The 16,655-nt window shown below is 50.3% G+C and overlaps 1 protein-coding gene across 2 annotated transcripts in view; it reads left to right on the top strand.

Moving 5' to 3' along the window:
* Positions 1 to 16,655, top strand: part of VWA2 (von Willebrand factor A domain containing 2) — a 55,594-nt gene that overhangs the window by 30,070 nt on the left and 8,869 nt on the right. For both annotated transcript variants that reach the window (XM_034931537.3, XM_057298786.2), the window contains exons 6-10: positions 3,657 to 3,851; positions 8,826 to 8,959; positions 9,631 to 9,763; positions 13,450 to 13,505; positions 15,906 to 16,013. In XM_034931537.3, coding sequence (XP_034787428.1) covers positions 3,657 to 3,851; positions 8,826 to 8,959; positions 9,631 to 9,763; positions 13,450 to 13,505; positions 15,906 to 16,013 — 626 coding nt within the window. The remainder of the gene's footprint in view (positions 1 to 3,656; positions 3,852 to 8,825; positions 8,960 to 9,630; positions 9,764 to 13,449; positions 13,506 to 15,905; positions 16,014 to 16,655) is intronic.

The raw sequence follows: 16,655 nt of genomic DNA on the forward strand, positions 1-16,655 counted from the left end.
AGGGTGCTGAGCTAGAGAGGGTGACAGCATTGGTATCACTGTGCTGAGCAACGTGAAGGGTAAGTACCGTCAGGCCTGTGCAGTGGGCAGCCTGGGCTCTCATGTCCCTGAAACTTAATTTCTCTGTAACCACAGGCTGATGGTTGTGAAGAGGGAGGCCCAGACCCATTAGAAAATCTGGATGGGCCAGGTGCGGTGGCCCACACCTGTAATCCCAGCGCTTTGGGAGGCCAGGGTGGGCAGATCACCTGAGGTCAGGAGTTTGAGACCAGCCTGGCCAACATGGTGAAACCCTGTCTCTACTAAAAATACAAAAATTAGCAGGGCGTGGTGGTGAGTGCCTGTAGTCCCAGCTATTCGGGAGGCTGAGGCAGGAGAATCGCTTAAGCCCAGGTGGTGGAGGTTGCAGTGAGCTGAGAGTATGCCACAACACTCCAGCCTGGGTGACAGAGTGAGACTCTGTCTCAAAAAAATAAGAAAACAAAATCTGGCTGGAACCCAAGCCTTCCCCTGAAGGTGGTAGATGGAAAGGAAAAACAGTTTAACTCTGAAGGGGCCAAGGGCAGACCCCTGTGAGAAACAGAAAAGAGTATGGGGAACAAGCACTTTTTCTTTTCACTCCTGAAGCTGTGAACCTGTAGGAGTGGTAATGATCAGATGGACCACAAGGGAGGGGAGGCTTTGGGGAAAGAAGGCAAGGACTGGTTGAGAACCTCAGGATCCAAGAACATAGCCAGGAGGCCATAGGGCTCACTGGCCAGTGGGTAGAGGAGCAGGTTGCTTCAAAGCCACCGAAGCACCTTGGCTTTGGATGAGAAGAAAGTCTTGTGAGCGTTTAAGCAGGACAGTTTAGAACAGGGGTTGGCAAACTTTTTCAGTAAAAGTTGTATAGTACATAATTTTAATTTTCAGGCCAATGGTCTCTGTGTAGACAGTACATAAATCAGTGGGTGTGGCTGTTTTCCAATAAAACTTTACAAAAATGGGCAGCAGGCCAGATTAAGCTGAGCCCTGGAGAGGAAAGAGCATTGGCTTCAAATTCAGCCAGACTGGGCTTAAACTCCAGTTCCGACCTCCACTAGCCAGATGAGAGTCAGGTGCCTTCACAACTATGTAACTATCTGTTTAAGAACTTGGGCTTTGGAAGTGGAGGGCCCTGGGTTCAAGTCCTGCCTTCACCACTCATGAGCGGCATAACCTTAGTTTAGCCCTTTCTCTGGACTCCTCTATTCCAGAGAGCTGTGGCGAGAATTATATGACAATATGCTAAGCATATATAGAAAAACATGGGTTGAGCACAGCGTCTGGCACATGCTAAATGCCCAGGAAATATTACCAGTTATCACTATTCTCTGAGTGGGGTTTCCTCATTTGTCAAATGTGGGTAAGATTAGTACCTTTTACCATGGATGTAAGGATTACATTCAGTAACAGGTGTGTGTGTGTAGTGTCTGGCACAAAGTAAAATGTCAGCGCTAATATTATCCTTTAGAAATGGAAGCCATTCTGCCCTCCCAGGAGCCCTGGAGGAACACTCTTTTTAAACACAAGAGCTCTTTGGTGAAGGAAACAGTATTAGTAGAGATCAGAATCGGGTTGGTGGTCTTCGGTATCTAATGTGTGATCCAGCAGGGTGTGAGAGGAGTTGGGGGCGCTTGGGAGTCAGTGGCGTGAGTGTAGTCTTCCTCTTCGGAGATTCATCCATGTTGGTATGCTCTGTTTTTCTTTGATAAGCCCATTGCCCAAGCCAAGCTCTGCTCGCTAGCTCCAGAACACAGGTTACATTGCTTACCTGTGTCTTTGCTTTAACCCCTTCCTGTAATCAGAATGGCCTTTTCCTTTCCTCATCAGCTGATTCACCAAGACCCCACTTAAAAGCTTTTTCCCCTCTGAAGCCTGTTCCCTGACAGCTCCGCCCCACAATGAATCTGCTCCTCCGAATTCCTATTATTTGTATCCTTGCATTCCTTTTTGCTTGCTGTCTTGTAGATCCCATTTCTTCAACTAGACTGGGAGTTATTTAAGGGATGGGATCGTGGTTATACTTCCTGGTCTCCATTTCACTATATTCCCTCTAGTGGATCCACAGTAAATACTCACAGGTTGAAAAAAAAGTAAGTAAATTTTTAACCCATGCAAATGTCAATATATGTATTGTAGGCAAGACTGCTAATTCTAGGAGTTGTCAGCTCTTGTTGACACTTTTTAACTTTATGGAGCACCACAAAGAAAACTGCCATTTAAGAGCTTGCTTAAGTTAGAAAGCAATAAAAGTGAAGAATATTCTAGGCCTGGTCCATAAATCCTTCCCAAGCACAATCTTCATGCTCTTTCCTTGTCTTCCTGCTGAACGGAGAGCATTTTGAGGACTGAGGGGAAGGTGGAACCATAACATGAAAGGAGCCTGGATTCCTGAGTAGCTGCTTGGAGGGGAGCCAACCAGGAGAGATGCCTGGGCAGGAGGACTCATGTCAGACTTGCATGAGAAGTAAAAAACACACACACACACACACACACACACACACACACACACACACACACACACACACACACACAGCAGGTAATGCCCATGCCTCTTGTCAGTTGGATGATTTCTCATTAGAAAAATGACTATAGTTAGGGCTGAATTAAAGGTAGGCATTGCCTTAATTTATGGTTGGTACAATCTGAGTGTAAATGTGTCCCCCATCTAGAATCTGTGGTTAGTCACTATTTCAGAATAATGCTCCCACAGGGTTTTCTCTGTGTGTACTGTTGATAACCACAGTAATTCCATCAGCCTCACATTGTTGATCATGTTTGGATGGGCTACCATCCGCTGAATGGTTTGGCTGCAACAGGGACTGACTCACAATTCTGTAACCTAAAATCCACTGTAGTGAGTCATTATTTTCTGTCCAGCTGACACTCAAAGCTGGCAGTCCTCTCTCTGACAGGACGCTTACAGGAGCCTCCTAATTTGAGATTTAGCAGAGATCCTGCTCTGGGATTCCAGGATTGGTCAACAGTTCCTATAACTGAGCTGTGAGGATGAGAGGATCTCAAGCCACAGCAAATAGAGGACCATTGGCATCCCGATGAGATAGGACCCCTGTAACCTGCCCTGATCTGGAGGTGGTCAGACAGCTCAGCCTTCCAGCTCCCAACCCTGAATTTGGACATGGCCCACAAAGGCCTGGATCACAGAAAAGACTCTCATCACACCCTTGCCTTGAAGCCCTGTCCTTCACTCTTATGGGTCCTTCCTCACACAGTTTTCCTAAGCTCATTATCTGCTTTCCCAACCCAGGATGTTGAGCTGTAACAAGAAGGAGATGATGCAGGGATGAGGAGATGGGAGGCAGGTGTTAGACAAATGACAAGAGCTGTCGGCCCAGAGTCATCACTCGGGGAGGAGAAAAACACACCCAACACACAATGACATTATGATAGAATACAACAGAGATGTACAGGGTGAATCTCAAGTGCATGGAAAAAATAATTTCTGTTCATTATTGTTGTGGTTTAGATGGTAGAACTATCACTTTCAGCCTCTGCTAGGAGAAAGCGACCTTTCGCTAATAACGGAAGAGCTCATCGATTTCAGACTCTCATCCCAACTTCACCTCCCCACATCATTCACTTTTCTTTCTTTTTTTCCTTCTGGGTGTGCACAGAGGAGGGCGCACGGAGACGGGACTTGCTCTGAAATACCTTCTGCACAGAGGGTTGCCTGGAGGCAGAAATGCCTCTGTGCCCCAGATCCTCATCATCGTCACTGATGGGAAGTCCCAGGGGGATGTGGCACTGCCATCCAAGCAGCTGAAGGAAAGGGGTGTCACTGTGTTTGCTGTGGGGGTCAGGTTTCCCAGGTAAGAGCCTCAGTCACCCTGGATCAGCCCTCAGGTGGTCAGCCTGGGGATCGTGACATGGCCATGGGAGGGAAGGGAGGGGACTGGAAGAGCCGTCCAGGTCCTTCCCTGGATCTGTCTTTTCCTCACTTTGCCATTTTGACTCCAGTGCACAGGAAGCTCCAATGTTTTGGAGCCTAAGTATTTGCATTGATTTTGGTTTTGTTTGAAAACTCAGTTGCAAGTGCCAGAAACTCTGCTGAAATTTATTTGGGCAAAAATGGAAATTCATGGAGTGATCTCATTCACTGGGTGGGATGGGGGTCCCTCAGGGTGTGCAGGAGCCAGGGACTTCAGTGTCATCGAGATTCTTCCACATATCTCTGCTGTTCTCTGCCTGTTGCCTCCTCTCGTACCCTGACTTTATTAGGAAGCTGGAAATGGAGCTGTGGACGGTGCCCAGCTCACGTCTTCAGAGCTCCACCCTGGAGAGAAAAGACCCCTTTCCACAGTTTAACAATCCAATAAAATATTCTAATTAGCCTGAGGCAGAGCCCACTCTTGGGGTCAAGGGAGTAGGAGTCTGACTGGCCACTCCCCCTTTACCCCATTTGTCTAGCTGCTGGGCAAATAGGCTTTCCTAGAAGAGAGGAGGGTACAGATCCTTAATGCTCTCAAACCAAAAAATGGACGTCACTTATGCCATGGACCAATAGTCATTGTGAGTGTTAAGTGAAATGACTCTGGTCTGGGCACTGTGTTTGCACACAGAAATCTCTTCATTAATTTTAGTACATTATTTAATTTCTCAGTTAATAAATCCAGGGTTGTCTTTCTCATGCTGGGCATTATTCTAGGTTCTTAGAATACAGAGACAATAATACAAAGTCCCTGCCCTCATGGAGTTTCCATTCTCAGAAAGGAACTAGATAATAAATAAATACACAATATAATTTCAGGTGGAAGTAAAATGCAAAAGGGAAAAATAAAGTAGGGTAAGAGGTTAAAGAATGATGGGGAATAGAGAGGAAAGCTATTTTAGTTTGGGTGGTCAGTCAAGGCTTCTTTGAGAAATTGATTTTTGAGCAGAAACTTGAGTGAAGTGAGGAGTAAGTCTTCCAAATATCAGGGGAAGGCAGGGCAAAGCAGGCAGGTGGATGGTAAGTGCAAAGGCCCTGGGGCAGCAGGTAGGCTGGCGAGTTATAGGAAGGAACAGCCAGACGGCCAGGGAGGGGCGGAAGCCCAGCAAGCAAGTGGCAGAAACACAAGAAATAAGGGTGGAAGAGCCAGGAGTCAGCCACAGAGACTTGGTGGGCATGGAGAAGATGTTAGAGTTTATTGTGAGTAGGATGACAGCCTTTGGAGGGTTTTAAGCAGGGGAATGATATCTTCAGAGAATCACATTGGCTGCTGTGTATGAAATAGACTGACAGGATAGGGGTGGGAGAGGAAATAATAAGGGGAGAGGGGAAACTGATTAGGAGGCCTTTGGCGTGGCTCACGAAAGAGATCATGGTGGCTCCTAGAGGGAAGCAGCTGCAGCCTCGACTTAGGATATGTTTGTTGTTTGTTGTTGTTTTTGAGACAGCCTCGCTTTGTCACCCAGGCTGGAGTGCAGTGGCGCCATCTCAGCTCACTGCAACCTCCGCCTCCTGGGTTCAAGCGATTCTCATGCTTCAGCCTTCTGAGTAGCTGGGATTATATGTGCATACCACCACACCTGTGCACGCCACCACACCTGGCTACTTTTTTTTTTTTTTTTAAATAGAGATAGGGTTTCACCATGTTGGCCAGGCTAGTCTTGAACTCCTGGCTTCAAGTGATCCACCCGTCTCAGCCTTCCATAGTGCTGGGATTACAGGCGTGAGCCACTGCGCCTGGCGTTGGCTTAGGATATGTTTTGAAGGCAGAGCAGTGAGCGGCCGCCACTGAATTGGAGGTGGGTGTGTGAGAGAAGAATTGAGGATTTTGACTTGAGCCCCAGAGTGAATAGTGGTGCCATCTCCCGACATGGGAAAGATGACAACGGGGGAAGAGCACGGGACATTGTGTTCTGTTTCAGACAGAGGAAGTTTGCGGTGCACATTGGACAGCTCAGTGTGGGAGCCGAGCAGACAGTTGGGTGTGAGAATCTGGAGCATGGAGGAGGGGACAGGCATGGAGATTGAAATTTGAGGTGGTTTTTAAATCTGATATAAGGTCACCTAGGTAGTGGGGACAGGGAGAGAAGATCACCAACGGCCAGCAAGTGCAGGTCAGAGAGAGGAAGAAGATAGAGTGATGGAGACTAAAGAGCAGCCAGTAAGGTGGGGACATCCAGGATTGTGCCATGTCCTGGAAATGGTGATGACATCATTGTCATCAATCATTGTGATCAGCAAGTTGGCATTTAACACAGCCTGCCTTAGCCTTCATTGGCTCATTTTGTCTTCTCAAATATAGGCAATACAAACTCCTGGAGAGAGGAGAGAGGGACTTTGCCTCATGGCCCTCTGCCCGCCGTTTCCCACATTGTGCCAGACACAGTGCCTTGAGCATAACCATTGCCAAAGATTTGTCCATGAGGGTAGAACCCACCACACGGTGGGAATCCCTGTTTCCTTCCAGTGCTTTCTTCTTCAGCAGGTAGCTGGAACAGTGCCTCTCAAACTGTCTGGACCAGTATTTTGTTTTTTTGGTTTTTTTCCCCCCAGATACACCACGGACTGATAACTTTTTAAAAATACAATAAAAATGAGGCCGGGCATGGTGGCTCACGCCTGTAATCCCAGCACTTTGGGAGGCCAAGGATGGTGGATTACTCGAGGTCAGGAGTTTGAAACCAGCCTGGCAAACATGATGAAACCCTATCTCTACTAACAATATAAAAATTAGCCAGGCATGGTGGTGGGTGCCTGTAATCCCAGCTACTCGGGAGGCTAGGGCAAGAGAGTCACTTGAACCCAGGAAGCAGAGGTTACAGTGAGCTGAGATTACGCCACTGCAGTCCATCCTGGGTGACAGAGGGTGACTCCGTCTCATAAAACAAAAATAAATTAATTAGGGGAAAAATGAAATAAACACAATATAAATTCAGATGTTTATTATTTGATTCAGCAGACATAAAATGACTGTCTCATCACTGTCCAGTTAGTTTGTCAGTGCTTCCTCTCAGTGTCTGCGCTTGTCCCCTCTGCACCAGCATTTAATGCTTAGGGAGGTGCTCTGCCCACCCATTGCTCTTTGAGCAGCCGTGGCCTAGAGAGATGAGAAGCCATTCCTTGGGAGGGGGATGGCCTGAGCTGAGGGCCATGTAGGGCTCCCAGGACCACCTGACCCACCCCTCCCCACTCCCACCAAAGGGCTGAGTTGCTGTTGCTCACTGGTTCTCAACGTGTGCTCCCTGGATGCAGTATCTTCATCACCTGGGAGCCTGCTGGAAACGCACAGCCTGCGGCCCCACACCACTGAATCAGAAACTCAGAGTCAGAGAGCCTTGGTCTGCCCTTCATCCTGCCTTCAGGGACTCTGATGCCCACCAGAGTTTGAGGGTCACTGCCAAGGGCAGTGTGAAACTCTACAAGCAATAAAGCAAAAAACTGATACTGGTTCAGTCTCTACTTTTATTTTTTTGAGACAGGGTCCCGCTCTGTCACCCAGGCTGGAATGCAGTGGCACGATCATGGCTAACTGCAGCCCTGACGTCCTGGGCTCAAGTGATCCTCCCACCTCAGCCACCCAGGTAGCTAAAGTAGCTGGGAATACAGATGTCTGCCACGACACCCAGCTATTTTTTTTTTTTTTTTTTTTTTTTTTGGTAGAGATAGGGTTTCACTGTGTTGCCCAGGCTGGTCTCAAACTCCTAAGCTTGAGGGATTCTCCCACCTCGGCCTCCCAAAGTACTGGGATAACAGGCGTGAGCCACGGCACCTGGTCTCTTTCCACCTTTTGAGCCCCTTCTCTGACAGTTCTCAGCTCTGGCTCAGCATCTGAATGACCTGGCAGCTTGTAAGAAAGTCCATTGCAGGGCTGGGGGCTCCGGGGCTGGCAGCACTGCCTGTAGACCGTGGCTGTGCAATGCCTCCCCTGTGCACATGTGCCCTCAGGGCTCAGTCCTGGGTCCTGGGAGGAGAATCTGTTTTATGTGCATTCAGAGGAGAATGGGAAGTTTTACATACCTGAATTTTAGAAATGAATGGGATTTTTGCCCTATCATCAAACCTTGGTCCACCCTGATGACTTTTCAAGGACAGGATTCTTCTAGATACATTACTGACTGCGCGTCTTTTTTTTTTTTTGGAGACAGACTCTCACTCTGTTGCCCAGGCTGGAGTGCAGTGGCACAATCTCGGCTCACTGCAACCTCCACCTCCCAGGTTCAAGTGGCTCTCCTGTCTCAGCCTCCCAAGTAGCTGGAACTACAGGCACCCACCACCACACCCAGCTAATTTTTGTATTTTTAGTAGAGATGGGGTTTCATCATGTTAGCTAGGCTGGTCCTGAACTCCTGACCTCAAGTGATCCACCCACCTCGGCCTCCCAAAGTGCTGGGATTAGGCGTGAGCCACCACACCCCCCCTCCCCCCCGGCTGCGTGTCTTCTTAAAATGAGGTTTCTCAACATCGCCTAACCCTTTCTTCACGTCCTAGTGTCACCATCTGCACATCATTTTCCTCCTGGCTCAAACAGCGCTGCCCTATGGCTATCGAGGTGTGCTGGCCGCTTCCTCTAGATGGCCTCCTGTTGCTGGCCTTGGAGTTCTTACGTCCATTGTTTATCATTCCTCAGTGTTTTTTTCTGTTACCAGCTATGCTTGCTTGTTCTTTGCTTGCTGTCACCTAGAACCACTTTCTTTCATTTCCATTCCGGTTAACTGTTTTCCTCACCAGCTATGGGTCTGACAAAACCAGACACTAAATCTGTGCTGCCATCCACAAGGAACCCACGGCCTAGAAGATGAGGGGGCAGGAGGAGAGTGGGTATAGGACCACAAGCTGTTACAACCCCTTGGCACAGGTGGGAGGAGCTGCATGCACTGGCCAGCGAGCCTAGAGAGCAGCACGTGCTGTTGGCTGAGCAGGTGGAGGACGCCACCAACGGCCTCTTCAGCACCCTCAGCAGCTCTGCCATCTGCTCCAGCACCACGCCAGGTAAGACCTTCCAGCCTGGAGGGAGTGGAAGTGCCGTGTGGGGTCGGGGAGGGCTCCCCGAGGCAAGAGGTCAGGACCCAGGAGCCTCCCAAGGAGGGAGGGCAGGCAAGAGAAACAGAGACCGGCAGCCTCCACCCTGGATGCTCTGCGTCTCCCTGTGCCCTGCCCTGTGGGTTTCCCAGCTGGGAGCCCCGAGCTTGTCTTCATGGAGGTAGAGGGGCCCAGGGTTTGAGACCCAGATGTAGTAGGTTCCCTGTCCCCTGCTCAAGAGACAGAGCCAAGTCTCCTCCCCCTGCCTTGGACCACACAGAGGAGCACAAGGAGGCTTTGTGCTTGGTGCGAGATGCCTGCATTCTAGTCGTCCTTGTCAGGGTCCACCCAGGAGCCAGAGTGATGACGTTATGTGGAATGTACATGTGTGCCCATTATGCAAAAGCTGTGTGGGGTGGGGCCCAGCAGAGGAGATGCTCAGAGACTGGATGCCCCGCTGAACAGGCAGAGCAGGGCCCCTCACCCAGAGATATGCCCTGACCTGAGAGAGCAGAAAGTGGCCAGCCTGGAAGTGTGGTGGAACCTCCCAGGAGCGGGAGCAGCTGCTGGGGAAGCGTGTGTGGCAGGAGGAGGTGGAACCCTGTCTCCTCCGTGGGTGCGGGTGTGTGTTGTGGACACAGACTGCAGGGTCGAGGCTCACCCCTGTGAGCGCAGGACACTGGAGATGGTCCGGGAGTTCGCTGGCAATGCCCCGTGCTGGAGAGGATCGCGGCGGACCCTTGCGGTGCTGGCTGCACACTGTCCCTTCTACAGGTTTGTCTGCACAGTCTGGGCTCGGCCTGGGTGGAGATGAGATGAAGGCCCCCACCCCTGAGCTGCGGGGAGGATAGTACTTTGGGGCCCTGCCATGGAGATTGTGACAGGGATCGAAGGAGACCTGGGAGGGAGCCAGGGACGTAGCCATGGGAGAACAGGGAGAGGCACAGCTACTCGGTGTCAGCATCCCTTAACACACAGCCCAGGTACCCAGGGTGAGCGCTGGTGGCAGGGTCACAGGCATTCTGGAAGGCTGGTGAGTGAGCCAAGTGCTGGCCCTGCAGGGCAGTGGTCTGCACTTGTGATATTGATTTGGTAATTTGGTTCCTCTGAGCACCAGTTTCCACATTACGGGGGCTGAGTGAGGCAAGAGGATCGAGATCCTCAGATGAATTCCAGTCAGGGAGGCTGTGGGATGCTGGGTTCTTCGGGATTGGAGCCCAGGCACCCAAGAGCACCTGCTGCCCGGCTGCCAACCCATCCCTCCCAAACACTCCCCACACTTCCTGGGCACTTTCTTTAGACTACCTGCCCTTCAGCACCTCTGTCCAGAGACTGGTGACCCTGCCCCTCTCCCTTTCTGGGGGGCCGGGGCAGTGTTTGAATCAGCTGCATCTCTACCCATTGGTCCTCCCCCAGCGATGAGCTCACAGCCCAGCACACAGCAGTGAAATGGATTGACTGAGAAGCCTTAGGGCTGTGCTGGGCTGATGGAGAATCCAAAGACTGTTTCTCTGGGAAAGGCCAGCCCCCTACATAAGGGTCAGAGGAGATGAGGTCTCATGCCACACTGGGGCCACCAGAGGCTCTCCTCAGAACCCAACCTCTCAAGTGAAAGGAGGAGTTGATTCGTTCCTTGGTGGCCACTTTCTAAGTGCCTGCTCAGAGCCAGGCAATGTGCGATAAGGAGACAGTACGGTTGCTGCCCCCAAGGAATCATGGTTTAGAGGGGGGCATTGGAAAAGGAGACCAGCGGCCACCCTGAGGCATCCTAGGTGCTGGGATGGAGTCTGTCCTCTCTGGGATGTCACAGAGAAGGGGCTGCTCGAGCAGTTTCGCAAGATTTGGAACTGTGGCAGTGGGCAAGGCGCTCAGAGCCGGGAGCAGCTGGAAGAGGCTGGTGGCTGCAGTGTATACTTCCTGGGCCTTGCATTCAGACTCTACTCTCAGGCTGCTGAATTTTTAATCTTAGCAGCACCACTAGGGAGCGGTGAACTTACCACTGCATGTTTCTATGTTTGAAAAGGGGTGTGATAATAATCATACCTGCCCTACAGGGTTGTTGAGAACACGCGGTGATTTAATAGGTAGATGCGTTAATATTGCAGGCGCCTAGAATGAAGCATTTGGGAGCTCTTCACCCATTTCTTCACTCAAGAAATACCCACTGAGGGCCTCCTGTGCTCCTGGCACTCACCCAGGTCCTGGGAAATCAGCACCAGCATCTCAGAAACACATCTACCCTCACAAGCTGACGCTCCAGTAATGGGAGGCAGTCATTCCAAAATGAATACAGAAAATAAACTGTTCAGTGGTAGCAGGTGCTGTGGAGGAACACAACAGCAAGATGGGGATGCGGTGGGGGAGGCGGGGGGTTGGGGCAAGGTCACAGTTTGAAATGGAGTGGCCAGGGAGGGCCTTGCAGAGCATGTGGCATTTGTGTCCAGACCTGAGGGAGGTGGGGGGCAAACTGTGTGCAGGTCCCTGCAAAGCCCTGTTGGTAGTGTCTGCTCCATAAATGCTGATTCCTAGGGAAGCCTAAATCAGGGAGGGGGAAGGGCCCAGGGATCTTTCTGGGCTAGGACTTGTGGCTTTATGAGGTCACTAGGATAGACATGGAAGAGAAGACGATTTCCCTTGAATGAGCTGGCAGTTTGGCAAACTTTGTTTTTATTATTATTTTTTTGAGACAAGGTCTTGCTCTGTCACCAGGATGGATTACAGTGGCAGGATCATGGCTTGGTGCAGCCTCAAACTTCCAGGCTCAAGTGATCCTCCCATTTCAGCCTCCTAAGTAGTTGGGACTACAGACACGCACCACCGTGGCCGGCTAATTTTTAAGATTTTTTTTTTTATAGATGGGGTCTAACTATGTTGCCCAGGCTGGTCTTAAACTCCTGAGCTCAATTCCTGCCTCTGCCTTTCATAGTGCTGGGATTACAGGCTTGAGCTACCACGCCCAGCCTTGGCAACCTTTATTTCAGCAACTCCATGAGCTCTGAATTGACTTGGTGTGTACTCCATTTTACCCCAGGGAAGACCCTGCCCTAGAGGAGCACCTGATTGGCCTGCCCCTGTGTGGGCAGCCCAGGGTGGGATCTTGTTGGAAGAAGCCTTATTTGGAGAACTTTAGGGAATGTTTCTGCCAAGCCCCAAGAGTCTCCTCAGGTGAGGCCATCCCAGGAGCTGCTGCCAACCCAGAGTGGGGCTTTCTGCCCCCAGATGAGGAACCGCTCCTGTGAGAGCAGGGCACATGGCCCCGGAGACTCAGGAGAGGCGAGGGTGAGGCCCACAGGGTAGAGTGGGGGGATTTGGAGTCATGGTCAGGGTTTGGATCCCAGCTCTGCTGTGTTCCGGTAATTATGTGACCTCAGGGGCCCTAAGTGAGCCCTCAGAACCCATTTCCCTATCTGGAACATGGAGGGAACCATCTCTTCAGGTAGCTGTGGTTCATGGAACACCAGCAGGTGGAAGCCACCCAAGGAATGGTGGCTGCTGTGTTATCACAGAACGTTAGTTCTCCAGCAGACCTGAGAAGTCATTGAGTCCAGTGGCTTACATGTCTTGACCTGCAGAGCCTCGTGTGGACACTTGTTGTGTGGACTAGATAGTAGCAGCACACCTGGGGTGGAGGGGCGGGGCTGGGGCACTGCGGGAGGCCTGGAGCCTTGTTCCTTCAGTGCTCTTCTCTCCCCATCGAAGCTTTAAGGGATACAGTTGAAAACTGAAGATAGAATTACTCTACAAAGAGGAAAGTGAAGACCAGAGGAGGAAAGTAAGATGTCTGTGGTCACACAGCCAAAATCCAGTTGCCCAGTTCCCAATATTTCTCTCCCTACTGCATCGTGAGCCTCAGAAAGTAACTTATAATAAAAAGCTGTTGCTACAGTTTGGGGTTTTGCATGTGGATGTCCCTAATTTCAAATGTGATAGCCAGCTTATATTACCTTTTTTTTTTTTTTTTTTTTTTTTTTTGAGATGGAGTCTTACTCTGTTACCCAGGCTGGAGTGCAGTTGTGCAATCTCGACTCACCGCAACCTCCGCCTCCTGGATTCAAGCATTTCTGCCTCAGCCTGCTAAGCTGGGATTACAGGCACATGCCACCATGCCCGGCTAATTTTTGTATTTTTAGTAGAGACGGGGCTTCACCATGTAGGCCAGGCTAGTCTCGAACTCCTGACCTCAAGTGATTTGCCTACCTTGGCCTCCCAAAGTGTTGGGATTGCAGGCGTGAGCCACCACGCCCAGCCTATTTTTTTTAATTGTCACTGGATAGTTTGAAACATTCCCTACTCTATGTGCAGAGAAAAGTTAGGGTAGAATCAAGAAAGAAAACCAGGAAGTCTTTCTTACTTCTGCATTGGAATCTTCTATCAGCTTTTGGTGTTGTAAATCATCTTCTGTTTTCTGCCCTCCCCTTACACCTCTGATCTGTCTATAATTCTGTTTCCTCGGATTGTAGCTGGAAGAGAGTGTTCCTAACCCACCCTGCCACCTGCTACAGGACCACCTGCCCAGGTATGGTCTGTCTCTTGGATTTACAGGTTCTTTCAGGGCCCTGGGCCCAGGCTGCTTTGTAAAGTGGCTTTTACAAAGAGGGTGGGATTGTGACTGGCTCCAGGGCAGAGGGATGGGGCACTTGGGGGGCAGAGGAGAGTGTGCTCTTGACTCCCTCAATGGTGTTTGCTCATTAAGAATGGAGTGGCGGCTTTGGGATTACTCCCCTGAACCAGTGTTGTGTGCATTGGTGAGAGGCAGAGAGGCAGGCACCGAACACCAGCTTTGCAGACATCCTCAAAGCCAGCACCAAACTCAGGGCAAGATACCTGAGTGATTTCCTCCTCTATAAAATGTAGTGGTTTGTCCGATGTCTGGAAGCCCATTTCCCTCCTCCATGTGAAAGGGGGTCATCGTATATGAGGTCCTGGTGAAGATTCAGTAGATAATGCCCATGGAAGTAATCCCTCAGCTATAAAATCCCAAATTAACGTGAGGAATCATCGATGCCATTATGCATCATTCAGCATGGTTCACCAGTGTGCCCTCACTATCCCTCACCGTCCCTCACTTGGGGTGCTAGTGACCCCACTGACCTGGGAGCTTGAAATTGGCCTTGAATGTGTAGGTGTCAGTCCTGGGGTGGATTTGTTACTCCCGATGAGTAGCCTGTCTCCTGGAAGCAATGCCGGCAGTTAGACACACAGGCAGGGCAGCGAGCAGTTAGACACACAGGCAGGGCAGCGAGCAGTTAGACACACAGGCAGGGCAGCAAGCAGTTAGACACACAGGCAGGCAGGGCAGCGAGCAGTTAGACACACAGGCAGGGCAGCGAGCAGTTAGACACACAGGCAGGGCAGCGAGCAGTTAGACACACAGGCAGGGTAGCGAGCAGTTAGACACACAGGCAGGGTAGCGAGCAGTTAGACACACAGGCAGGGTAGCGAGCAGTTAGACACACAGGCAGGGTAGCGAGTGTCCCTATTTGGGGTTAGGTGATCCCTTCAGTATGTTCTCAAGGTTTACAGTTCCAGCACCACGGCCTCTGAAGCACAGGAGAATCTGAGAGTGGAACTGTTTCTGCTCAGAAATTAGGGTTTGAGGACTTCCGGTTTGGAAACTAGAGTGAAATGGCTTTCAGTCCCAGCTTTGCCTCTTACCAATGATCTGACCTGGGGCATGTGACTTCCATTCATTGAGCTTCAGCTTCCTCATCTGTCATATAGGGTTTTTATAGTTCCTACCTAAGGTTGTGACAATGAAATGGGACCATGCGTGTATTGTGCTTAGCACAGTCCCTGGCACATAATAGATGCTCAGTTAAAGGCCACTGTTGTCGATGTCAGTGAGCCCCCAGCTATTTCCACAGTCTTCTGGCTGATACAACAGTAGCCCCAGCGAAGTGCCTAGACTTAGCCTCAATCTTTTCTGCCTTTGAAAAGTCTATATTTTAATTACAGTGATGTGGCCATCAAGAAAGAGATTAATATTTGTAAGCAAAAAGGACAAGAAAATGCCAGTCCCAGTTGTGACCACACTCAGCTGCTTATCCAGCCCTTGGAATACATGATCACATGAAGACCTTGTTTGTCTTCTGTAACCCTGGGAAGGAGGTCATGTGGTTTTAGCTGCACTTTGTAATAATTCATAAGGCGATGAGACGCTCAGGCATGGACCACAGGGAATCATAGATCAGACGCTTCAGAATGGGCCAGATTTTGACACAGGCTGTGGTTTCCCATGTAAACTTTCAGCTTTGAAGAGGCCTTGCTCATAATTTGCATCTCACATCCAAAAGTCAATACTGTCATTACCTGTTGGGGAGTGTTTTTTTAGTGCTGAGACTTTCTGCGGATTAATTCATTTAATCCTCACAATAACCCCACAGAACAAGTTCAGTTCCCATCACTCCTTTTTAGATGAGGATATGAAGATGGGAGAGGTTAATTAAGGTGCCAGAGGAAGTGGAAGAGGCCACATTCAGTCCTGAGCAACCTGACTGCAGGATCCGAAGGCTGGCGTGTTTTGCTGTGCCAGGTGCAGAGGCCATTAAGACTACCCTGTGTAGAACTTAGAAGACAGGGCCCCATTGGCACCGCAGCTCTCTCTCAGTCTTGAGGCACCCACACTTGATGCTACGGGGAGCTTCCCCCTTGTCAAGCTCCAGTCTAACACCAGTTCATCACACAGGGCCTTACCAAGCCTGCTACAGAGCATCCTTTACCACCCGTGCCCAGCCCCACCTTTATGAACTCCGCAGTGCTTTCCCCTCTCTGCTACAGGTTTCCTGGTGGACTGTGGGGGAAGGGAGGGGCTGGGCCACTGCTAGAGCAGGAAGCCAGCTGCACCCACACCTCTGGCCAGTCCTCTCCACTCCTCTGTGCTGTGGTGCTTAGCGGTTAATGGGCATCTCTCTGATAGGCCCCTGTGACTCGCAGCCCTGCCAGAATGGAGGCACATGTGTTCCAGAAGGACTGGACGGCTACCAGTGCCTCTGCCCACTGGCCTTTGGAGGGGAGGCTAACTGTGGTAGGTATGCACCGGCCCTGCAAGACTGACCACTGGGGAGCAAGGAGAGGACGGGCTCCCCTTTTCACTGCACACCCTTCCAGCTGCTGGGTAGAAACTGGCCCTCGAGCCATCTGCTTTCCAATGCACCACTGGTCTGCAGTTCACGTGGTGCAGCCTGTCAGTGCTCCGTGAGTAGATAATTGGGGTGGCTGAGCTCTGGATGAGACAGTGGCTCCCAGCCTATTAGCTGCAGAATGGTCACTGCTTGAAGTTTGAGTGCTGCCCAGCCCAGCTGAAGGCAGGAGTCCACCCAACTCTGGCTCCCAGTCCTGGGCAGAGTCTTTTCTTCTCTATTCTATGAAAGCAGAGCAAGGAGCCCCGATTCCTTTTGATTTTAGAGGTGTGAAATGAAGATGATAGTAGGCTTTACCTCACTGGGTGGTTAAGAGTTTTAAATAAGATTATGCAAAGTTCTTAGTACCATGCTTGACACATATAAGGGCTTGATGAATAATAACTTTTAAAAACAAGTGATACTGGGTTAGTTGAAGATCTATATGAAAACAATCTTGACCCTGTACCTCACAACCCTACCAGAAGTCAATTCTAGCGTGGCTATAGACCTCCGTGCAAAAGGCAAAGCAGTGAAGCCTGTAGAAG

The sequence above is a fragment of the Pan paniscus genome, chromosome 8, assembly GCF_029289425.2.
Source record: "Pan paniscus chromosome 8, NHGRI_mPanPan1-v2.0_pri, whole genome shotgun sequence".
NCBI lineage: Eukaryota > Metazoa > Chordata > Mammalia > Primates > Hominidae > Pan > Pan paniscus.